This window comes from Apus apus, chromosome 2, assembly GCF_020740795.1.
Source record: "Apus apus isolate bApuApu2 chromosome 2, bApuApu2.pri.cur, whole genome shotgun sequence".
Lineage (NCBI taxonomy): Eukaryota > Metazoa > Chordata > Aves > Apodiformes > Apodidae > Apus > Apus apus.
In genome coordinates, this window is record NC_067283.1 from 30,433,751 (window position 1) to 30,459,235 (window position 25,485).

Below are 25,485 nucleotides of genomic sequence, written 5' to 3' on the forward strand. Positions count from 1 at the left end.
TTCTCTGCCAGTTACCAACTACCTGAAATAATTGCACTTTTAGTGTTGAACTGTTTTCACGGAATCTTTTTGGTTTTGTTAAAGAGCTATGTATTAGCTAAGATGTATTCTAACTTCCATTAAAAAAAAAAAAAAAAAAGTGTTCCGACTTCATGTTCTCATTTTCAGAATGCTAACCATTGCGTTTGTTTTCTAAATGCTGCAGAAAGAAAAGCCACAGCTGCAGCTTTGCTCACTCATCATCCACAGCTTTTGGAATCAGACTTAAACTAGGAGAAAATTCAAACAAAAGCACTTATCCAGGTCTAGGGTGATGGCCTGCAATGTTTTTAAATCAAAATCTGTTTCTAGTTATGGGACGACAAGAGGCATCTGAAAACTCAAATTTTTAAAACTTTGTTATTTGTTATATTTTAAGAATACAGTTTTTATGTACAAATCCTAAAACAAGTTCCTTTTGCATTATGAGCTTACATTTATAAGAGTCCTTTTGTCAAAAGCTTACATATACTTTTGGTTCTTGGTTTATATATACTAAAGAGGTACCTGTGTGTTAGCATTTGAAGAAAAGATTGTTCAAGCAGTCTTCTGGAATAGATCTTTTATGGAAGAATAATTGAAGATACAAAGATAAATGAAAATCAGGAAAAAGATCAAGGCTTAAAACAGTTAGATCATATAAAAATTAACTTGATTCTTTCTTTGCTACTGAGGTTAAAATGCATGAGGAAAAAAGGGAGAGTTAATCAACATGACAGTTTATCATTGGCAAAGAATTGGCTGAAAGGGAGACAGGATGGATTGTGCTGATAGGAGATCTGTCAAGTTTGAGGACATGTATCTAATTCATTTTAGGTTTACCCTTTTCCAGTGTTGCCTTTATTTTTACCATGATGTATAAATGTGGGGAAAAAAATGGTTTTGATGGGGGTGGATAGTGTGTTTCCAGCAGAGACATAGAGAGTGTAGGCAGTGGTGAAACCTCATTGATGTTAAATGTACCCTTATTGTTACCCATGCTGAAAAAAAGTGCAAATGCAAAGAGCAGCTAATAGGGCTAATTAATAAAAGAATGGCTGAAGTTGCTTTCTTCTACAAATAGGGAAAAAAACCAGAAAAACAGAAGAGCTTTTTAAAGGAAAAGATAGTGGGGGCACATGAATAGAGTATTGGAACTGGCCAATGAAAATTTGGACTGTAAATTAGAAGTAAGTTTGAAAACATATGTGGATAGTGAAGCCTTAGAAGAACCTCCCTCTAATATTTTTAATGACATAAAACTTTCTTTGTTTTAAGCTAAAACTTGAAAAAGGGTTTAGGACATGGCTACTGGGAACAGTTCTTGGTGACAGAGACCAAGCAGTTCCATTCACATCAGATGCAGTGGACTGTGTTTGCAGATTCAGAAATTTCAGTGGATGTTACACCTAGGTCCCCTGTTGGTTGACCAGGCTTTGTCAGTCTTGACTAGTCAGCCCACAGAACTTATGGTCACTGCATTATGCCCTGCTGTACATGTAAAACATGTACAAGGCTTCTCTTGGCATGGCATTGTGCATCCATGGTTCTATTTATTACTTCTCTAAGGATTGTGCCTTATGACTTATCTCTTGAAATAAGGTTGCCAAAACTGTCAGAACAGTCCAGATCTGTAGTGAATGTTAATGAAGTTTACACTGCTCTGGGAATAATCTGTTCTTCTTTGATGATTAATTAAGTTAGTGTATCATAGAAATAAAAGAATGGATATCTATCTAGAAAGTGGCTAAGAATGACAAAGCAGCTTCCTACCAATAGATCCCATCTTGTTCTTAGAGCTTCAGGACTGTTTGGAGGTCAAACAGAAAATTATAACCATCAGCTGTAGTACAGTACACCATTATTATCAGCACCCTCAATAGCACTGTAAATGTTGATATGAGAGTAGTACAGAGATTCATAACTGGTGTGCAGGTGACCTTCCTCAGGGTTGAGCTGGGTCTCCATCTCTGAGACCTTTCAGCTTCTTTGAGTTCCCTGTACTGGCTGCCCAAAGCTGAGAAGCTGGAGCAGAGGAAATAAACTGTTGTTTTCCCTGCTGCTCTAGGAAACAGGGAAAGAGCAGGTGTGGGGATAATGGTTTCTTAGCTCCCCTGGGAAAGCTACAGCTAGCAGAGGTAGTTTGTTTGATTTTGATTTAATGCACAAAATAGTAAGTTGTGCCTTAAGGAAGGAGTTTTTCTACTTAAAATTGTATTTGTGCCTTGTCTTACCAGCTACTAAATGCCTCCTAGGAGGACAAGGTACAAAACTTAGAAGTTGCAAATGTATTTAACCGTATGGACTTGCTAAAAAGTCCTTTTTTCAGTTCCTATTCCTGACTATCCTTTATCGTTTTGTTCCTTCATTTCATAATGCATAATGTTTGCTTGCATTGGACTTGGTTTGTAAATTGGGGAGGCAGGGAAAATAGTTGCAAAGAAAATCTTTGAACAACTGAATGGTGATGTGTGATACAGAATGAAAATATTTTCAGTCTAGCATACTTCAGAGAATTAATGCTGCATTAAAGACAAAAACTGAGCAATTCAGTTCTGTGTTGGGCATTTTCATTCCATATTCTTGTAACCACTTTGTAACCTTGTCATTCTCATAGCCATTTCCAGCTCCTGTTGAAAATTGCTGAAGCATGTTTTGTGTTTTTCCTCAACCAGGGATTGCAGCCTCTTTCGCTGTAAAGCTTTTTAAAGCATGGATGGCAGAGAAAGATGCCAATTCTGTCACTTCTGCTTTAAGAAAAGCCAACCTTGATAAGAGATTACTAGTAAGTACAATATATTTTCAGTAATCTTTATCTCTCCTTGGGAAAGGGAAATAAAATGCAGATGGTAGTTTGCTGTAAGCATGTTAACTCCCCCTCAGACCCTTTTAGCGTTTTTTAAATATTTTGAATCACAGCAATATTGTTATGGCTGTAGCTTTGATTCAGGTTCAGGAATATTAAATAAACAGCACATGATTTTACATTCTGTCTCAATTTTTCCTGTAGTTAAATGCCTTCTGAAAGACTGTATGTATAGGGCTTGGGAATTAATTAAATGGAGTTTTTTCTAACCACTGCTAGCAAAACACGCCACCAGCAGCTGTGCATGAGGACTTACACTTTTTAGAATGTTTTACTTTTTTAAATATTAAAGTATAAATAAAGGGTTATGATTAGAATATAAGTTTCCAAAGTGACAGTGTTTAAAATAATATACCGAAAGCACAGTAAGCTGTTTTTCTGCAGCAGTAGCTTTCTGGGTAGCATAAATGGTCCTGCAGTGATGACAGCAGACCTAGTAGGAGCAATGCAGGAAGGCTTTTCAGCCTTTGGACTCAAAACCTGCATTCTGGGTTTGTAGCAATGGCTGGAGGTATTTAGAGTGAAAATGCAGCTATGTCATGTGCTTTTCTCTCCCAGTGTCTTTCTGAAGATCAGTAGGGGTTTTTTCAATCCTCAAAAAGGTTGCTGCTGTGATAATCCAGCCAAATGCCCTGCATCCTGTGCAGTACTGCCTCTGGGGAGAATTTAAGCAGTATTTCCTGTTTGTACCTCAATAATTTATGATTAGGCAAGAATCTTTCAAAAGTGAAGCAACCTTCTACACCCCTTCATCTCTTCAATTTGTATCTTATTTTAAGAGTCCAAGTCATAAATAATTTGCTATAAATCTGGGAAAGGAGCTATTTTTTTAATTTATTTTTTTTTATTACTGGGGGGGAAAAGCAAACTGCATCTCACTTCTATTTCAAACTTGACTGACTTTCAGCTGTTTGCTCTCATTATGCTCCTGTATGAAAGAACTATAATGTATCAGATGATGTTGCCTAGCATAGATGCCTTCATAATAGTTTCTTCTCAATCTAATTTTCAGTAAGTAAACAGATTGAGGGTCTTAAGCTTCTTTGTAAAAAAAAAATGTGCTTGCTATCCATCTCACAAATCATTGTTAGACACCAAGAACTGGATGGTAAGCAAATGCCATTGAATTCTTGCCAATACGGGACATTTGCTGTAGCAATTTTTAAGAATAATTTTAACTTTTCTAAGAAGCTGGACTTGTATAATGATAGATTGACAGTGCCTTTGAATTAGAAATGCCTCCAGGAGTTAAGTTTAATAGTACAAGCTGGATTTTGTGATTTTCGTTAAATGATGCATTAGTGGTAATCATTGCTCAGCACAGCAGGAACATCAGGCCAGGGTGCCTGGGCCACACACATGTTGCTAAATGTGCATTTCTTAAGGGGTACAGATATGGATGCACTGGGAGGGCATAGTAAATGTGCTTTGCATATAGTGACTTTACCATCTATTCCTTTGTACTTCCCCTATGAGACACTTGGAATCTGGAAGAGGTTTCTCTGAGGACTGTTTTGAGCAACATCTTAAGCTGACAGCTATTCTTAAGTACATGCACTTTATGTGGAGAGGGTGTTAGGTTTTTTTATAACTGACAATAATTTTTCCCTCCACTATATCAAAACACAACATTATGAATGAAATACTGGCTTTTCCAGTGTTAATACAAGCAGTGATTTTTTATTTTTTTTTTCTAAATGCAGTGCCAGGCGATTTCCACTGTTCATTCTTTTAAAATACTCTTTCCATTCTGTCAGGAGTCAAAATTGGTTATTTATTTAATAGAGAGCATTCCTGTCTTTTTAGGAACTATTTCCAGCCAACCGGCAGAATGTGGACCATTTTGCCAAGTATTTTACTGAAGCAGGTCTAAAAGAGCTCTCAGATTTCCTTAGAGTTCAGCAGTCACTGGGGACTCGTAAAGAACTTCAAAAAGAGCTACAAGAACGTCTCTCTCAGGAATGCCCAATTAAAGAGGTAAAGAGTGTTGTGTTTGTTGGGTTTTTTTTAACAACCTTTTTATATAATCATAGTCAAAGACTTAAATCAACAATAGGTGCAGAGAAACAGATATGAGGAGGCCACAGATTCCCTCTTTTTATCTTGAAATTATTTTAATTTATTCATCAGTTCTCTCCATGGTTAAGACTAAAGCAACAAAACTTTCTCTGGATTTGCAAATGCAGCTGACTGTGGGGTGATGAGTTTTTTTGTTCCGTTATACTTGATGAAAATGTGTATTTAATTTTAACTGCATTACCTGTTAGTTTGGAGGGGAGGGACAAAACTTGTAGTCAAATAATAGTAATGTTACTAATTAAAAACATGATAGATGCTTCCTTTTTATTATTCTTGTTCTAATTTTGTTTCTTATTACTTCTATACCGTGGTGTTACTTGTAAATGATTGCAAATATTTGGCATGTCAGCATTGTTTCTGGTTGACAGCAGTTTATTTCCTACTCCAGATAGTGCTTTATGTAAAAGAGGAAATGAAAAGAAATGAGCTGCCTGAGCCAGCAGTGATTGGTCTCCTATGGACCTGTGTCATGAATGCTGTGGAATGGAACAAGAAAGAAGAGCTGGTTGCAGAGCAAGCCCTCAAACATCTAAAGGTGTGTGCATGGGTGAAGTAGGGAAGGGTTGTATTGCTAATTAACAGAATACATTCTACTGCCATTAAGTTTTTACCTGTTTAAATCCAGGAGATTTAGAGTTTTGAGGGCTGACACTGAACACACCAAGCATTGTGTGTAGTCCCTCCTCCTTTAGGTCAAATGAATGCACACAGTGCAGAGAACCAGGGCAAACAGAAGTGGTCACAGCCTGAGTGCTTCTGCCTTGTGCTTTCTTAGTGCACCAGATCCTGAGAGTCTCCTTGCCTTGGGGAAAACACTAAGCATATGCTAAGACTCAGCTCTGTTGAGACCTGACTAGTAAGCCTGCAGGAGCTGCCTTTGCAATATCTTTGCCAGAAGCAAAGAAGTTTTTGGAGCATGGTAAGGCAGCACCTATGCTGACTTTGCACGGGGCTGGTTAGATCCAGGCAGGACTGCTGAGCTCAGAATCTGTGAAATGGTTGTTGTTAATGTCAACTGTGGGAGCTGGATACTCGGTGACTTGTCTGCTAATGAGTCAGGAGCTGTATGATGTGATTCCTCTCTGATCCAGGTACTGTCCTTGTGGATGAGAGAAATGAATGCATAGAAAGATGGGCTGTAGTTTGCTAAGTCATTGCAGTATCACAGTTGTGTGTTGGTACAAAAACTCTTATGACCTTGCAGTGGAAAAAAAAACCCAAAACCTAAAAAAAAGGCAGAGGCATTGTAGTAATTGCTATGGTTAGTAGTCCTTATCTAAGTCTGAAGGAATCATGCCATGCAAGACACTTAATTAAGAACAAAGGCAGAGGGGCTTTTCAGCAGAATTAGTGTTTTTAAACTGGTAAAGACAATACTCCCTAATAGCCAGAGCTGCATAGATTTTCCCTAGGGCAGAAGCAATCTGTACTTCGTTCTTTATGGTAAAATGGGTCTTAAGCTTGATCTGAATTCCTTTCTTCTTCATGTCTGGATGCCTCTCTGTACTTGGAGTTCCCACATTGGTTTAGCTCCTACTACTGCTGTCCTTTTATCTGAATTTGCTTTCCCATTCAGTCATCCTAGAAATGCAGCTTGGCATCTTGTATAGTCTTTGATGGTAAAATGGAATGCCTTGAAGTCTTCTCAAGTGACACAAATAGCAGTAGAAAGACAAGATAGTTTCCAGAAAGAGGAGAGACATTGTTTTTCTTGTTCTTTTGATGTAAAAATTGATCGTATCTCTTTGAGTTGTAACAGAGTATCCATTGAGATTTATTGTCTAGTACTCCAAGGCAAATTAACAAACACTTTTTGGAATATTTGAACTGGAAAGCAGGAACATAACTGGCTTTATGAATATTGTTGACTGGATGCTTAGTCCTATGCATCTCACTGACTCGGGCTATCAGCTGTGTATGTAACCTCACTAAATTAGGCAAAGCATGTTGCCTATATAAGAAAGGCATCTTTGTGGGTGCCTGCACTGTCTAAAAATAGAGGATAAATTTGTATGACATATTTACTCTTTGCACTTACAGGTAAGATTTTAACAGAAGCAGCAGACATAGAAATTCAGACTGTTAGCTGCTGCTTTACATTTCAGTGTTCAAAAATTATTAGTGTTTGTTTCTTATCCTTCTTGTATGGATAGGTAGAGACAGATCTTGTATTCCTCCCTTTGTGCTCTTAGCTGACCCAGTGCATGAGCCCAACTCCAGAAATCAGATTAATGCTGTTGATGTGATGCAGAGCCTGGTTCCTGTGTGTCAAGATGCCCTGGAACTATCATGGAGTTGTTTCCCCCTGGTGGCATGAGTCAGGATGCATATAAATACATACTTGATGTGGGACATGCTGAACCTAGTTTACAGTTCTTAACAAGCTTTACTGGATGGGTGCCTTCCTAATGGAGATAGTGGGCATCATAAAAGCCCATAATGGAGTCATAAACCAAATGCTACATTTGCCATCAGCTTGGCAGGAGTGGCAGGACCTGAACTCAGGAGGAGAGAGGGCAAGCTGTTAAACCCTGAATCTTACCGGATAAGCTCTTCATTGTCCCTGTAACCTCACTATGACACTTGGGCCCTGGGCCACCGCCACCGCGAGAAGAGACCTTATCTGTGGGTGGGGAGAATCCTCCAGACAGTTCACACTGCAGGCAGGGGTGTGGTGTGAGCTTTGTGGCACAGCAGCTCCTGATCTGCTGCTACCTAACCAGAGGCAAATGGAAAACAATGCCACTGAGCTTAGCCAGCAATGAGAGGAGGCTAATTTTACAGTTCCTTAATTGATTAGATGCTTGTGAAACTTACCATTGTAAGTCTGTACCAGTTGAGGAGTAAGACAGGAATGCAGAAAGGAGTCAGTCACATCTGGCAAAATGAAGGTATCTTACTTCTAAACTGAAAAGATGTTTGGTTTTGGTTTTTTTTTAATAAAATACTTAAAGCTTACAGCTGCACTTCACAAACTTGTGGTTGGAAGTGGGTTTTACTGATACTATTACATGAACTGCAGTGTATATTGCCCCACTTCCCTGCAACTTGCCTAGCTACCAGCTGCGTGCTTCAAGGGAAAAAGAGGGAGTCTTGTTACCCAAAGCCTGCAGAAATTTTGCAGTGCTTTTACCAAAACAGTAACTAAAGATGTGGCTATACCTGACAGAAGTAGAAAAACTCAATATCTGGTGTTAGCTACAGCTAGTAATTTCTCATAGTTACTTTGTAAGGAAGTTTCTTCCAAAAGCAGTAATACTGTCTGCTGTCTAGCTGCTCTTGTTACAGTTGCTGTGTGATTTCTTGCTCTCTCTTTCTGTAAATTAGTAAATGATAATTATTTTGAAAAGCTAAGAGGAAAGGAAATTGGAGAGATACTGATATAAACACTAGTTTTTGAGGAAAGAGTGAACAGGATATGATCCTTTGACATAATCTTTTATTTTAAGATCTGAAATTAGAGAAAATAAATTAATAACAAAAACATTTTGCTTTGTCTTTTATTATATTAATAAACCCCAGGAAAATACAATGAAATGTACTGCTACTGTCTTGTCAGAATAATTGTGCTTTGAAAACATTTCTGTTCACCAAAGCAAAGGTTGTTGTAATACTCAGGTGGTGATAATGAGAAAAAATAATGACACGTGGTCACAGCTGACCTGGAATAATTTAATTCCATTTCCTGGGACTACTGAAACGCGTGTGAAATTATAGATTTGAGTTTCATGTGCTTCATTTTTGGGTGTCTTATGTTATGAACATCAGTAAAGCATCACTCGTAAATCAGCAGCCTGCTACGTTGTGCAGTGTATGAACAGCAGTACTCCAAGTCCAAGATGTGGAGTTTATAAACTGATTTTACAAAATTCAGTATCTATAAGTGGTACTTAATTTTCTCACAGCATGTAGCATGTCTTACAAAAGCTCATGGATATTTATGTATATGCATTGCATTTGTTTAAGTAAATGCAGTTGGCAAGTAACTCTAAGGTTTCAATGAAACAAATATTCAGAAATGATGCATCAATTTAAAAAAATGTTTATTTTAATTTTCAGTATACAGACATGCATTTTGTTTTTTACCCTCTCTTCCTTTCAGCAATATGCCCCTCTGCTTGCTGTATTCAGCACTCAAGGCCAGTCAGAGTTGATTCTTCTCCAGAAGGTGCAGGAGTACTGTTATGACAACATCCACTTCATGAAAGCCTTTCAGAAGATAGTGGTACTCTTTTATAAAGGTAAAAGTCTGTATCCACTGTTGTATGCCGTGCATGGATTCTCTGTGCTGACCACTCACTTACAATGTAACAGGAAACACACATTCTCTGGGTATTGCATATAAGAAGGTTGTGTTGGGAGTTGAACTCTGAAGTACCTTAATGCTTTGATGGTGGAAAGGAACATGTGGCAGCAGAAAAAGCTGAAGCAAGCCCTTCTCTTTCTGTTGCATTTATCCTGTAGCATGAGAAGGTTGCAAGCACCATGCACAGTCTGTTCAAGTGCAGTTTAGTTCTTGTATAACATCAGCTCTAGGAAGACATTTCTTCAAGTTCATGGCAGATTTTAAAAGTAGACTAGAGCTTGGTTTTAAGAAGCCTTGAGAGTGCAAACCCTTTTGGAAGGAACATTTTTAGGGTAGTTATTTTTATTATCTCTCCCTGCCAGTAGGAGCTTTCCTTCTTTATCTTTTCCTTTCCCTGCCAATTTCTTGCCATAGTTTGAGGGATTTGATTTTTATTGTGAAGTTGACTTCTTTGCAAATTTATTCTGATAGGGTTGTCACAGAGACTAATGGTCTTGCACTGTGTGTGATGGGTGGATGCCAAACAGTTTGTTTTGACATTCTTGCTATAAATAGTTGAAGGAGAAAAATCAGCTGGATTAGACACCCAGTCCTGGTCTTTGTTCACCCTGTTGTATCCAGGTACATGTTCAAGGCAAACAAGTTCAAACTGTTAAAATAATTCTGCTTCAGAAGGCAGAAGTAAGTGAATCATGTGGATTTTTTTCCATCCTTGTGTCAATATAGCATGGCCTCAATGATCAAATGAAAAAGCAATACACCAGTCCCTCTGCCTTCACATGCTACAATCTGTAAACACTATTAATGACTGAGGACAAACTTGAAACTGCAGCCTGCAGCAAACACTTTATTTAGTTTTCTTTGGAAAAGAAGATTCACTTTGGACATGATGAATGTGCACCGTAACTGCTGTGCACTCAGACCATAAGTGATAGTTAAACCAGAAATAGTCTTGTGTAGGATTCCCTTCAAAATTTTTGTAGATTCATTACTGAATTAGCCTGCAAGAGCAACCCTGACATTCCAAAGTATTAAAAAAAGAAGAAAATAAATCACGACATTGTACATTAAACTTAATATGCTCCAAGAACTCAGTCCCCTCTACTCTGCTCACCCCACGTGCTCTTGCTCTGACTCCAGAGATGTACCCAGGCAGGCTTGTTAGGAAGGGTGAGAAGACTTTAGCCTCAGCACTATAGGTGCCACAATGTTGTTTAGGATTCCCATGATGTCTGGAAGCATGTTTGGAGCTACGTACTGTGTGGCCTGTCAGTGGAAGCCGTAAGTTCAGTGTGTCCAGCATGTGCCATACTTCCCATTCCCATTTCTAGTGTTCCTTATATGGTAGAGAGAAAAACAAGCTGTCCAGTTCTGTACTGATGCCTGGCTATGATGTTGCTTCTCTGATTATCCCTTAAAGGCAGTGCAATTGTAGATCTCCCAGCTGCATTTTAACCAATAATCTAAAAGCCAGTTGCAGAATAAGAACTACTGAATTATCCTGAGTAGTAGATACCTAATAACCTTGCCAGCATCCTTGCTAGTTAGGCTTGCACTCTAAGATGTGTATTGGTTTTTAGTCCATTCCATATTGCAATGTGCCCCTTAGCTGTGGGTAAAATAAGCATTGTTGTTACTGGATTACATGCTATAATTCATATTCACTTGTAGAATCTCCTTTATTTTAGTTTGTGTCCAACCTGGAAATCTCGGATGCTATTGAAAGTAATAACCATTCCTTTCATGACAATCAGAATTTCTCCCTTTGAACAGCAAACACCCTTCACAGGCACAAAGCCTCTGCGTACTTTTGTGTTAGAATTCAAGACAGTGTTTTCAAATACCAAAAAACAAAACAACAAAAAAACCCCACATTAATACAAGCACATATGAAGTAGTACTCTGGTTCGTGGCACCTAATTAGGCCTCAGTGATACTGTTCTGCAGTACAGAGATGTTGTAACCAAACATTAGAGACTGTCTTTTAAAACACTGCAGGAATCCTGTGCTGACAAGAACTGAATCTTCAAGTTCCACTCAATACATGGGCTTTGTTTTTTGATGAAACACAATTATCTTTAAATATCTTTATTATTCAAGTACTTTCTTTTGGTACTGGATGCAAAATTCTAACAGCAAAAAACCAAAATCAAACCATAAAGACTGTAACTGTACTGTGGGTGACATTCCTTGCATTGAAAGAGCCCTCGCCTTAAGGCTCTGTCCTCCCAACTGAGTTAGCTGCAATAGAGTTGGATTTTGCAGATTGATTGACTGTGGTGGCAGCTGACAGGGTGTGCTTTTCCCTTTACTGCCGATGGCTATGCAATTTGAGTTGAAAGCAGAAATTCATTCCAACTGGGTGATTTAGTACAAAGCTGAGACCTGAACTTCAAGTATCGACACTGGGCATTTCAGTCTCTCTGCAGCTTCTTCTTTTCATGAGGGACATCCCTAGAGGCTTTGTCTGTGGGTGGTTTGAGTGGTAGTTGGCTGCACCTGCAGGAAAACCAGCTCTCTCAGGCTGACATCACCTGGGACTGCAGTGAAAATGATGTGCACACACCCACAAACCACCATGTTCAGCTTCAGCCATTAAAATATATCTATAATCAGCTTTAATGAGGAATAACTATATATATACAAAGTGAATCACTCCCTTTCTCCTCCCATCCCCCCCAGTGTTCCCATTGCTTCAAAGCAACCTAGAGGTATGATTAACTACAACCTGTCCTGCATGATTGTTTAATTGAGCATCTCTATGCTAACAGAATATAATTTCTTAGGAGCACTGGGGGCATGAATATATTACAAGTGATATTGCTCAGAAATGAGAGTTGCAGTTGTCCTTTTTGTAGTCAAATGCTTTTTGTTCCTCTCTGTTAGTGTAGGAGGCTTATTGCTATGGAGTTACATACAGGCAAATTTTTCATCCACCTGACTTGAGAATGTTCTAATCTTTGAGGCACACAGTGAGATTGTATGCTGCTGTTTTCACATTTGGGGTTTTGGGGAGGGAGAAGTTCCCCTTCCTTTTTGTCAACAAACCCACTTAGCTTACAGTCTGCAACTCAAAAAACTAAACTTAAATCCTATTAACTCTTGGTCTGAGTTTTGTGCCTACCCAGAGGGGCTTCTTTGTACAGGATTGTAATAGGAACTGTAATGCACCAATGGACTTCTGCAGCTTCTCTATACTGCAACTTTTTTGTGTTCTTACATGTCCACGATAATGTCCACAATGCCCAAGAGGTAGTTTGAGCTGGGGAGAAGGTTGCTTTATGCGCTTTTTTTTTTTTTTTTTTTTTTTCCCCTCTCGATGTCTCTTGATTTTCTTTGCCTCACCCTAAGGATTATAACGTGTCACACCAAGGGTAATCCTGCAGATGTAGTTCTGTAAATTGTCAGGACTCTGTAGTGAACATGAGCTTTCTACATACAGATTTAAACAGCAGTTTCATGAGAGTCTGTGAAATATTTTCAGGTTTGCTAAATTAAAATCCTGATTTGATAAATGCTCTAAGGCCTTTAAGCTGCTGCTAAAGACTGCTAGCAAGTATTTAATGCAATGTATTTGAAACTTCTTTCTTAGCTCCAGTGTTTCCAGTCTCCCATGGAGAAAAAGTTGATTGTGGTGGGTTGTGATTTCAGGAAGATCTGGCTTTATGTGCCACTTGCAGGGTTCACTAAGCACAATTATATGTACTGAACATAGCCCAGAGCCAGCACAGTCCTGTTCTCTTTTCCCTGTGTTTTCAGCTTACTGTCAGTTGCAGCAAACTGCAGAAGAGATTTTATTTTGGAGAAGTGAGAGACAAGGTTACTTCCAGTCACATGCATTCACTAAATTCCACATTTTCAGTTTTTTTCAACTTTTATTCAGTTACTGTTGGATGTCTTGGTGTAGTCTTGATAGCTTTCAAATGTATCCCTGGTTAATTTCATCTGTTTATTACTCAACAGCATTTGTGAAATGTGTCTACTCTCTCATTTGATCAGATGCCTTGGGGTTTTGGTGTCATTTGTTTCAGTTTGCCTTCTTCCCTTCCCTGCCACATCTGCTAGAACCTTTCAGCTGAAGCAGAAAGTGATGGTCAGGTCGGTCCTTTGGCAAGTGAATGGGTGGGATGGCAACAAGGAGCTCAAGAAAGCAGGGAAGAACTCAACATAAATGTGTTGATTTTGCAGAGCAGGGGAGGATAGTTTGTTCAACAACAAAAAGAATGGAAATTTTAATGAGATGTAGAAAGCTGTCTTTAGTCTTTTTATAGAACAAATACAGTTGGATTTTTTGTTGCCTCTTGCATTACGTAACGGACAAAATGCCATTGTGGATCCCAGATTCTGCCTCCACAGCCATCAATTACTGAGATATTTAGCTTGGCTGGATCACAGAAGCTTTGTTCCTGGGGCTAGAGGTCTGTTGCTAGACCTAAATTTGCATCTGTTGGAAACAATTAAGTGCCCTCGCTGTTTACTTGGATTTCTTGATTCTAAATCTCACTCAGCCTCACATTCCCTCACTAGCAGCTATTTTGTTCTTGATGCTTGACAGAAAAATATCAGCTGTGCTGTACATCTGAGCTGGTCCCTTAAAATGGGTGGTCTGAATAGTGGCCTTACAACTTACTAGCTAAAAACAATATGGAACCTTTAGTGAAAAATGATTTGCAAAAAAATCCCTACTAGTTGTTTTTTAGTTCTTCAGTCAGGAGGTGAATGATGTTTCCAGTTTCTAGAGCCATGCACAGTTCTGTGGTCGAACAGCAAGAAAACGCATGGTATTTTGTACTGTGGTAACTTCTAAAATGTGCAGACTGATACTTAATTATTTTCATCCACTCACGTGGTGTATTTAAAGCAAGATGAATAGAGAACTATCCTCTACAGAAGCACGATATTTAGTAATTTAAGTCTAATACATTACACATTTTATTGCATCTGGAATCCCTTATATGCATCAGGTATTTTGTAGTTGTAGCCTAATATAGTTCATGCAAAGCTTGTTCCACTGCAATCATATTAACATTTTTCATGCTGCTTTTATAATAAGTCTTTCTTCCCTTGTGTTCAAAACCTTCTAACCTTTTTTTTTTTTTACAAACACTGATCTGTATTACAGCTGATGTGCTGAGTGAAGAAGCTATCCTCAAGTGGTATAAAGAAGCGCATGTTGCTAAAGGCAAAAGTGTTTTTCTTGACCAGATGAAGAAATTTGTGGAGTGGCTGCAAAACGCTGAAGAAGGTACAGATTCATTTAAAGAAATACGGTAGTCTCTTGGCAAATCAATTTTCTTTTCCAGATTTTAGTTCTACCAGGCTTACACAGACTTAGAAATACACAGACTTAGAAAACAGCAGTCGGGACTCCTCCAAATTGCATCCAGTTATGCCCAAGCCTAACAATGCTCACTGCTTTTTAATGTTTGTGGTGTCTGTGTGAAGTCCTTAAGTCATCAGGTATTACTTGTCTGTAGATAAATTCTTTAAGACTCTGCAGGGAGGAATGCTGCACTGATGACAGCTTGAAGTACCTTGGTGTTAGCATGTACAACCTAACAGTTTCTGTATCAGTGCCTTTTCTGCTGTTGTCATCTGTTCTGGCCACATGAGCATAAAGCATCAACCTGCCTCTGTCACTGACTGTCACTGCAGCTGAAATTGCTTTTAGCTGAATGTTCAGGCTAATATTTGTGGTCTGCTTCTTGAGTCACTAATTTTGTTTTTCTCATGTTCTGTATAGGAAAATACTTTGGTTTGTACTATATAAATAATCTTTTTTGCATGGAAAAAGAATGCCACCTCATTTGGGAAGAGCAATCCATGTATAATAGATAATGTTCATTTGCATCCATTTAATGTAATTGGTTTTAGAGGGAATATGTAGTAATGCCGAGGAGCAGATAAGACTGCAGCAATTTACATGTGCAGGTAGCAGCATAAAAATGGTAGGTCCTTTACCACGTGGGACTTCTGACTAGCAATCTTGATTTAATTAAGCATTTTTCCCTTTTTCTTCTTCTGCTTGTATGCCTTTCTGTTGCTCTTTATTTTTATCCTTTCCTGCATGTCCCCTCTGCCAGATGACCTTACTTGCAAAGTCAATACAAATGGAGACAAAATGGTACTGTAAGAACATCTAGACCATATTTGCTCTGAGCAATCTGATCTGACATGTAATATTTGCTGGCACCAAACCCTTTCCTGTCAGGTGAACACAGACAGAAATATAGTATGATGCAAGGTAGTTCTAGGTGACAAAAACACCATGTATGTTCCTTCTAAATGACTTCCACTTGTCCTACTTCTCCTCCTTCTCCTTCTAAATTACTTATATCTTATGCTGTACAAATAATAATCTTTGTACAGATTTCATACCTGCTGTAGGATATGAAACACCACATTAATGCCTTTGTAGATAGGCTGTCTGATGATGATGATTGATATTTGCAGAGCAAGTAGTTTAAAGAGTGCTTCCTGGATGACAGCTGTACAGCCAGCCTACTCATAGAGATTAGAAGAATGAGCAAATAATGCTCATCTAAAATAAACTCAGCTCAGATACACTTTGCATGGATCTGCAGATGAGGACCAGAATAATTCATAGTGATCTGGTTAAATTCTAGTGCCAGATCTGTAAATGAAGAGCTCCACAGGAGCAGAGTAGATCTTTGTCTTCTGAAGCTTGTGTGTTTCTTTCTGCCTTACTCTGTTTAATCTGCCAACCTTTCCTAGGAAGTACTAGGTGTGATGAAAATTTTCATTTGAATTTTGGAAGGATATCTTGTTATTTCTATAGAATTACTTGCATCGCTGTCTTTGTGCAACTTACATGAAGTGTTTTATTTCTCTTCTAGAGTCGGAGTCTGAAGGGGAGGAGAACTGAGGCGGTTCAACAGAACCCAGTCTCAATCTAGGTTAATGCAAAATGCGCTTCGGAATGCTGTACTGTTCAAGCAAAGAGGCTTTACTTCAGTGTCATACAGAAAATTATAGGCTAGGCTTTCCTTTTGTTTAGAAGAATAAAGGTTTTTAATGGAGCCCTGAGGCATTAGATGCTTTACTTGGGACTCTACCTCTGGCTCATTGTACACTAACTTAGGTAAAGACATTCAGCAAGGAGCCATATAGAAAAAGTGAAATGAAATACTTACGGACTCCTTTTTATTAACAGCCTTTTTCAGGTACTATGGTATATGAACACTCCAATTTCTGTTTATAGAACTGTTTGGTCTGTGTTTGTAGCTCAATATTGGCTTGTGTATGTGATTTGACACCACCACATTTTTTGAATAAATGGCTTTTATATCTTAGTTTCATGGTGTTAGTGTGTATGTTTTCTAAATTTGGTTTGTCAAACTTTTTATGTTTCTTCAAGTGAAAATAACACAAGAATGTCAAGACTGTTTGCTTTTTAATCACAAAATTAGCATTGGTAGGTAACTGGAATCCCTGTCTAATCTTTATTCCCATATTTCCATATAGGTTTGGACAGATTAGCCAGATTCCATAGCAAATATTGATTCATTCAATTTATTAATTTAAAGAAAATGTACAGGAACATATCTGCAGAGATATACAAAATTGATGCAAATGGTAAGCAGAATAATCTGCTGTTCTCAGTTCAGACTACACTCAGTTATTGGTGATGGCTAAATTTTGCAAGAGAAAACATCTCATTTTAGAAGTACTAGCTTCAAAACATGCATGAATAGAAGTAATTGCATGTGAAATCTGAAATTTATTTACATCAATGTGATGTTACTAGATGTTTGACTGAAATATATATATATATATGAATATATAAAACTTCTGAAGACCCATCCTACTTTCTTTGATATTCCCCTCATGCCTTGATGCGATGCCATTTGTAGTTCCAGTGCCTGAGACATGCTTAGTATGCTGCATAAACAGAGCCAATGTGCAGGTTTCTACATGCACACAAGTTTTGAGAAACCTAAGCCCAGAGCTAGAGGTCTAACATTGTGGGAATACCAGGCAGCACTTGGAATCAGAGTTCCTGGAATCCTGTGTTGTGTCTCATGGATGTTAACTCAACAGCAAAGATCTAGTGCAGCACCAGCTCCAGACTTGCACTTTTTTTCACACAGCAGCTGATCAACAGTTGCTGCCAGGTTATTTCTCACAGGTCGGGTTACTTTGGAAGCAGTCTTCTCCTGCCTCACTCCCCTCTTTGCTGGCCATGCTTCTGACCATGCTGGTGGCCCAGACTGACTAGGGAAGCAAGTCAGCATGGTGATAGATCGCACAACTCTGGTTCATCTTTAAGAATATATGACTTAAAACACTCTGCATTCTTCCCTCTAATTGTAGAGTTCACATAAAATATGACTGATTGGATTAGTAACATTTAGAAAAGACAGGCTTGTATTCTTTTAGAGGAAAAGCATGAAAGAGCATAATTAACTAATGAAGTGGTGTATTTGTCATCAGAAACCAAATAAGCTAACAGACAGTACAGATTTTTCTGTGGAGAAGTCAACACTTTGTGGAAACCACAGATCGTATGGTTGTAAATATCTTTTTTCAGTACATATCTAGATTTACTGGAAACAGCAAAGAGCAAGTGGAAATCAAGTGCTGTTGAATGCCAGCTTTCAGTGTAGAACAGCCTTTATTTTTGTAGCTGGTATTGATCATGGAAAGGGGAAATGTGTCATGTGGTTATTTCCAGTAACTTAGAAGAGAAAGTAAAATAGTCATACTATAAATCAGAATTGATGCATTAGCTGCATGCTTTTCATTTCAGTCTTTGTAATTAAAAAATAAATTCTGCAGGCACTACTTACCTGGAGCCCTTGGTTTACAAACTGCAGCTGTGAAGTGTTGATATTTGAGTCATCATCGATACAGAGCCACTTGCTGGTAACATTTCAAATGGAAAATTGCAGTTTTCTGAGGTACTAATGAATCTTCAGTTGGGTGTACATAAATCTACTTTTCTGTATCACCTAAAACTAGGACTGATTTCAAAGGTGCTGATCTAGAATAACATGCAGAAGACACTATGAAATGGACCTGCAGTGAGACTGCCAGGTATGGTGAGAAGGCTGGCTGCGGGCTAGCTGGGCCATCTGCTGGAGAGAAAAAGCAGAAGCAGCAGGAGGCACTTTGTGGCACAAGGCAGCATATCTTGGATGCCCTCGGCATACAGAGGATATAAACTAAGCTGTGTCCCATGCTTGGTGGGATCTGCTTCACTGAAGTTCTGGTACCTACAAGCTAGGCACCCATTGAGTTGGATTTGATGATCCTCATGGGTCCTTTCCAACTTGAGATACCCTGTGACTGCTGATGCAGTTCTCCCAGGTTCCCTTTATGGTTGTTGTGTTGGAGAGAAATGGGTGTTTTTAGGACAGGGCCACTGCCCAAGCTAAGACTTGAGATTTACAGTGGGGTTAGGAGTTGCATTCTGAACTGACAGTAGTTGTCCCATTTTCAGTCACACAACTCCCAAAACCCAACATCATTGGTGTTTGTATCATATCTAAAGTTTAGCCCCTGGGAGCCCCTCTCAGCTTGCCCTCACCCAGCAAAATGATTTGTTATTTTGCTGAGGCAGTAAATATTTCTGGCTCTAGTTTTCAGGAATTTTCCCCTCTTAATCTTTGAGATCAATTCAGCTTGGGACTTTTCATGCACGTGGGTATTTTCATCTGGCATTTTAAATATATGCCAGAAAATTAACTAGGTAGGGGCATGAATACAAATAGACCTAGTTTGGATCAAACTGAATTTCAGCACAAACATGTAATGATTGGGCATTGCAGTAACCCTGTGGTTTAGAAGCTGGGCAGAGGTTTTGATGTGACTGTTCAGGCAAAGTACCCTTCCCTGGAAGCCTTCACAGAATCTACATTTCAGTTAAAATGTCCCCAACCCAACCAACCATGGAATTAGCATATCTCTGCTAGAGAAATGAAAGCTACAGTATACACTAATTATATGCTTCAAATCTAGAGTCAGTTGTCTTATAAAAATATTTCATAGCAAATGTGCTTCTCATACCACATTTATTTTTGGAACATTGGTGGAATGTAAATGTCAGAACTGTACATATCTCTCAATAATAAATTGCAATAGGATGCACTTTAAAATGGAGGCTATTGAATTTGAAGGTGATTATTCCCTCTTGGCCTCTCCCTTCAGAAACCACACAGGGATTTTAACTGAAACCCATTTATATTGCTTTAAAACATTCTTCTGGCATGCAGGTGCTTTCCAGGAGAGGGACTGAGTCTCCTTGGGAATACAACAGTGAGACATGTTTTACAGGCTCCTCCCTTAGAGCACTGGTTAGAAATCTGAAAGGTGTCGATACAGTTTCCTGCTGCTTCTACTACCTAATTGCATTGCAGGGATGTCTGTGTTGGTACACAGACAAAGATGGCTCCAACCCCCCAGCGGTTACTGATGCTACAGATCACAAACCATCATCAAGCCAACACTCCCTTCAGCATTTTCAGCAGCAGCCCTGCTTTCACCCCTACTGCATTTTGGCCAATAAAGAGATTTTACACCCAGGACATGTGATGATGATCTTCCATGCAAGCATCCCTCTCACATGCTTGGCCAGCACATCTCAAACCCAGAGGGCAGACCTGTGCCAAAAGGAGCAGTGGAAAAATTCCCAGGCTCTCCCCTGGGACAGCTGCAGGCTGGCACTTAGTGCCTGGAGAAACCTGCTTTCTCTGCAGGGACCTAGGGTCCAGTCTGTTACCATGCCTGGGAGAGGGAGGGATACATGGAGGAGGGGGGGCAATTCAGATTTTTTTCACAAAAGTGGTTTTTGACAATCCTAGCAATTTATTAACTGATTAAAAAAATTAAAGAATTTAGCTTTTCTCTTTGTTCAGTCTTACAGATTTAAGTAATATTCTAACAAACCAATCACACATCCAGCAGTTACATATATATTACAATAATGGCCAGTTACTATTTTAATATTAAAATATTTCAGAACATAGGAGATACTGGTGAACTGATTCAATTGCTCATTCAACAAAGAACCCTGACCTCTAGTAATGACTTCTTTCTAATTAGGGTCTTTCCACTGATGCTGTTGTCAAGACAGATTAAAAAAATGAAAAATTATTTTGAACATTCTTTTTAATTATAAATAAAATACTATTTTAAGATGCTTACTATAGTATCCTCAATGTAAATAATATATAATAATGCAAAAGAGAAATGCACTTGTCAGTCCCAGCTATCGCTGCACAGCACCACATGCATAGCTCCATTTTGCAGACATACAGGACGTGTCCCCTACCCATTGGCGAGGTGTTGGTGGACTGCATATGCCAAAATCTACCATCATCTCCCAGTCAGCAGAAGGAAAGAGGCCAGTGCTGGAACTCCTGATATGACACAGTGGCAGACTGACAGGTAAGGTTTTGGTACTTGGATCTGTCATTTCCATGGCTTCAGGCTGCCAGAAACTCAATTACTTCAGTCCATGTTTCTCATTTAACAGTTCAACACTAATGACTGCCTCTTCTCCTACCCTCATCACCAGCAGTTGATTACAAGATGCAAGTGTCTGCTTCCATACTGTCCAGCACCCTTCACCTGACAGGACTGCAGGGGAACTGTAAACTGCTCTGGAACTCCACTAACAGGGAGAAACACATCCATGAACACAAAATTTCTCTGATTTAGGAACACACAGCAATTGAAAACAAACAAGCAAAAAACCCAACACACACACACAAAAAAAAGGATTTGACCCAAGTGACTGTATCGTGGCAACCTCATAGAGATAACATGCATTTATGTCGAGTGTCTGCCAGTACATCAGCTGCCCGAGATATTTTCTGTTTATTGTTCCCTGATGAAGTTTAGTAACATTGCTGACAGCCAGCATAACTCTCTAAATCATTACTAGTTATTGCTGGGATATTTGCATAATGCTGACAGCCATAAATTATGCCAGAAGAAACAGTAAAACAGTATTGTTTCCAAGTATCCAAGGATATGACCGAAACAAGGTTTGTAGGCAGACCTATGTTATTAGACCCACCAGACTAGGCTGGGAAAAATCAATAAGCTTTCAAGTACACTAGTCCTTCTCCAGGTCCAAAATAGAAGCAGCCGCCTTGAAAAAAAACAAAACAACAATTGAGAACTGCTCTAAAACTTAGTTAGATATGTATCAATAAGACCACCCAAGGAAAAACAGATGCTATCTGTGATATTGAAGGATATTCTGAAGGGAAGTGGGCAGCCAGATAATTTATAGTTTATGGATTAAGCAGGACATGTCAGTGGAAGAAAAGGTTAAACTATGCTACAGAACCTCTCTCTTTTACCATGTTGATGATCTAAAGAAGTTTAAATATAGGACATTCAGACTTTTCCACCTTTGCTCAAGGGCCACAGACAGCACTACATTAGCTGGGAATAAAAGCCTTTACTCTGTGGCTCAGTGCCCATCTCTGCATCAAGTCTGTCCCCAGTGCAAAGACACCTCAAGGAACCCAGAGATGAGGCTGTATTTCCACAACTAGAAATTCCTCTTGTGTCAAGAGATGGAAACAGTGTATGGACAGACCCAGAAGATAACATTTCCCAAGATTTTCTGTGGTTTTATTGCGACAGTGGGATTCTGGGATTAACAGAAACAGTATTATATTTCTTCTTGCTATCACAGACTTTGCTTCTGCATTTTGCCTTGAGCTTAAGCCATTAGTGAATTCAGAAAGATCTGAACCTGTAAAGCTGTTCCAGAAGAAACTATCAAGGCTGATGTGGTGCTTAGGGACATGGTTTAGTGGTAGCCTTGCCAGTGCCTGGATAACTGTTGGACTCGATGATTTTAAAGGCCTTTTCCAACAAAAATTATTCCATAATGCTGTGATTTCTAATCAAAAGGTATCATCCTGTACCCAGATGAGAACATCCTGAATTCTCTTTCCCCTCACAAAACACACGTAACTCAGTAAGTATCTAAAAAGGAAATGCCTTCTATCCCCAGAAAGATCACCTCTCACCACGCTATCTCACCTTCCTCTCTCTATATCAGGTTGGCCCAGGTTTCCTAAAAGACTGGGAAAACATTTTGTCACCCTTGGCTCAAGTTCTGGCCCTGAAGTCAGAGGCATCTGCCCTCCCATTGCAAAGTATCTCCTGCAGCCCCTTGCCCAGGGTACAAAGGAGAATCCCCTTCACCCCAGGGGCTGGGGGAGGGACCATAAGCCATTGATTCAGAGCCCCCTGGTGCCACTCCAGCCTGTGCACAGCCTCCTTGCCAGGCCCAGGGCAAGCAGAGTGCACGAACCACATCTGTTGGCACAATTCTACTCCTTGGGGAAATCCGCATTGAGCCCTCAGATAATCCCAGCAGACAGATTTGTAGGGACACAGTCTCTAGAGATCCCAAATAAGCCAGTGGCTTGTCAGGAGAAATGTCAGCACTTGGAAACACTGCAAGGCAGAGAGAGAGAGGAGTATTCAGTACCAGCCCTGGGAGAAGTATGGGATACAAAAAACAGCACAGAAAGATAATTCAGAGTAACTGTATAAATCAAGGTCACATGCTGGCACTTCTACATAAAATAGCACATAGGTACTACTCTCTCACATGCTGCTGCTCTTCCAGTCACACTCAGGTCCCTCTTACAGTCAGTCATCAGAGATCACTTTATCTCTGCTTCTTTCCTTTCATTTCAGCTTTCAACTACATCTTGTGCATATTCACATTCACAGTTTCCTTATATGTCTTCTTAAGTTTTCTTTGAATGGGTGAGTTTTAATACATTTATAAAACTAGTTATAGTTTAGTGATTTATGTAGCAGCTCTGTCATTATGTTACACTTACAATTTAGTAGCTGTCATAGCAACTGAAATTGCTTTTTTTTTTCAAGAAGCCTTCCTGAAACAGCAGTTGATGACACCCTTTTAAATGAAGAATGATACAGGCACACATCTAGATGATTTATTTAAACTTAAATAGCACAATCTTCCCTTTAAGGACTAAAAAAGCAAATTAACATTTGTTTATACTCTGCCTGTACACAAATTCACCTGTATACATTACTGAACTTGAGTAGGACAGATGAAATAAAAGAATCAGACGCAGGCAAAAAGAATCAGAATGGATACATCAAAGATATACGAATACTTCTGCTAAAGAGGTTGAAAAGGTTCTCATGACCCTAAACTCCAAATGTTTTCCACAGGGTCTGGGAGAGGTTTGAAAGCTGTAAGTGGATAAAGGCAACTGACTGAAGAGGAACACATGGTGGTGCTGATGTTGCAAAGCAACCCTGAATTTTTAACATGAAAAAGGCACAGAAGAGCAGGGTGGTCTTCTTGGAAATGCTAATCCTCAGAGGAAAAAAGGACAACTTCCCATATCAAGGGAAGAATCCACTAGGGGCAACTTTAATAGTATAGATGGGAACCTAAAAGTAAACTAGAAGAAAAGCAGAAAAGCACTGCTTTCTGCAAAGAAAAATGAGAGCGACAGCAGAGCAACAACCTGCCAGTTCAAGTCCTGCAACAGTGGGATGATCTGAACGATGCTGCAGATGACATTTAAGCTGGAATTTTGTTTCCATTACTAAATTCATGCTGTTCTCACAGAAAGTCACTTAAAATACCAGGAACCTTGACATATTCTGGAATTCCCAAAGGTTCTTAATCCACCAAGATGCAGGTAAACAGAACTAGAAACTCCTTTGAGCTTTGAAGAAGGTATTTGGAGGAAGTATAAATATATTACCGATCCACCTCTCACCAGACATCCGCTGCTGCTGTGCTAGCCTGTAACAAGCAGAAATCTATTCCTCTTCAAAGGCAAAAGAAAGAGCCAGAAATCACCCATTTCAGTAAAATAATATTAAACAGATCTGATAAAGCACTGTGAAAAAATCCTGTCTATTGAATACAAATATCAAATGTGCTCTGCTCCCCAAATGCAGAGGTGTCTACAGTGTTTGGTTAGTGCAGGACACATACCTTTAATACAGTAATGCCAAATAAAACAAGCATACAATTTAAAAAACTTGTCTTAGCAGCTTCTGCAGTTAAGAATCTACCCAATGTTTGGAGTAGACCTTGTACTTTTGAGGGATCTTCTGCTTTGTTCTGAGATCTTTGACCTTCCCATCCTTTAGCTCAGAGACAGAGAGGACAGATATCAAGCATCGACATCAAGGTACCTAGGAATCCTGTATGAATTCTGACAGCAGAGATCTACGGGGATGAAGTGATGCAGTTTCAGATATAGGAATAGGAAGCAGTGGAAAAAGACCTAAGTCCGCTCCTGCTGGTCATCACAGAGAAAAACTTTCTTAGCACAAACAGTCGGAATCAAGTCTGGAAACAAACAGTGGCCTGCTGTTGACAAAGAGAGAGCCATAAGGTGTACCTGGCTTTTGTTGACCTGCTTCTGTCACAGGATCACTTGCTTTATCTAATAGCACTCAGTATCTGTTGTCACATCAGCAATCCCACAGAATGGCTGCAAAGAAGCACTGCGGTGCTTTCACAGGTTCTCAGTGCCCCAGGTCTAGCTGCTCCTAGTATGCCTGCTTGCTTGCACTACCTAAATGACATGAAGAAACATTTCCTGTAGAAAAGCAGCCTTTGAGACCAGTTTATTTCCAGTATAGCACAAACATTTAAGGCTGGATCCTTTAAAGACAGGTTCATATTTACAATGGTTTGCTACTGCTGAAACAGCCTCATTTTTCAGCAGCATCCCAGATACTGCTTTGTCAGCTGCTCCGTCTCTCTCAGTGGCACCAACAAAGCAAGCAGCACCAAGTATGCTGTGAGCTGCCAGGAGCTGGGCTGCTCTAGGGAAACTGTGCTATTACACTTTCAAAGGAAAAGTCACTCCTATGGTGACAGGCTGGCAGCTTCCAGAGCTGATATCTCTCACCCATACATAGCAGATGGATACAAAATACAAGATGGTGTCAAAAACACTTTCTAGCTCATACTGGGAAGTAAGCTAATTATGTTTAACTTGAAAATCCACCATCATTTAAAATTCTCTGCAGAATTAAGCTTAGATTTACATTTATGTTTCCTCAGAATCCAGTGTACTTTCTGTAAAGCTCAGTCACTGCAAATTGTATCTTACTTTGGGATTCATAACTCATTAATTTTCTTTAAAAAAAGAAAGAGAAGAAAATAGAACAGCATAAACCCCTCCATGTCTTTCTTTCATTCCCTACTGTTTGC

At 39.3% G+C, this 25,485-nt stretch overlaps 1 protein-coding gene across 1 annotated transcript in view; it reads left to right on the forward strand.

The window, feature by feature from the left end:
* BZW2 (basic leucine zipper and W2 domains 2) overlaps positions 1-16,582 on the forward strand; it is a 53,022-nt gene extending 36,440 nt beyond the window's left edge. The window contains exons 7-12 of the mRNA XM_051610327.1: positions 2,694-2,803; positions 4,691-4,861; positions 5,352-5,498; positions 9,066-9,204; positions 14,392-14,514; positions 16,127-16,582. Of these exons, the coding sequence (XP_051466287.1) occupies positions 2,694-2,803; positions 4,691-4,861; positions 5,352-5,498; positions 9,066-9,204; positions 14,392-14,514; positions 16,127-16,155 (719 nt within the window). The 3' untranslated portion in view covers positions 16,156-16,582. The remainder of the gene's footprint in view (positions 1-2,693; positions 2,804-4,690; positions 4,862-5,351; positions 5,499-9,065; positions 9,205-14,391; positions 14,515-16,126) is intronic.
* The last annotated feature ends 8,903 nt before the right edge of the window (positions 16,583-25,485 follow it).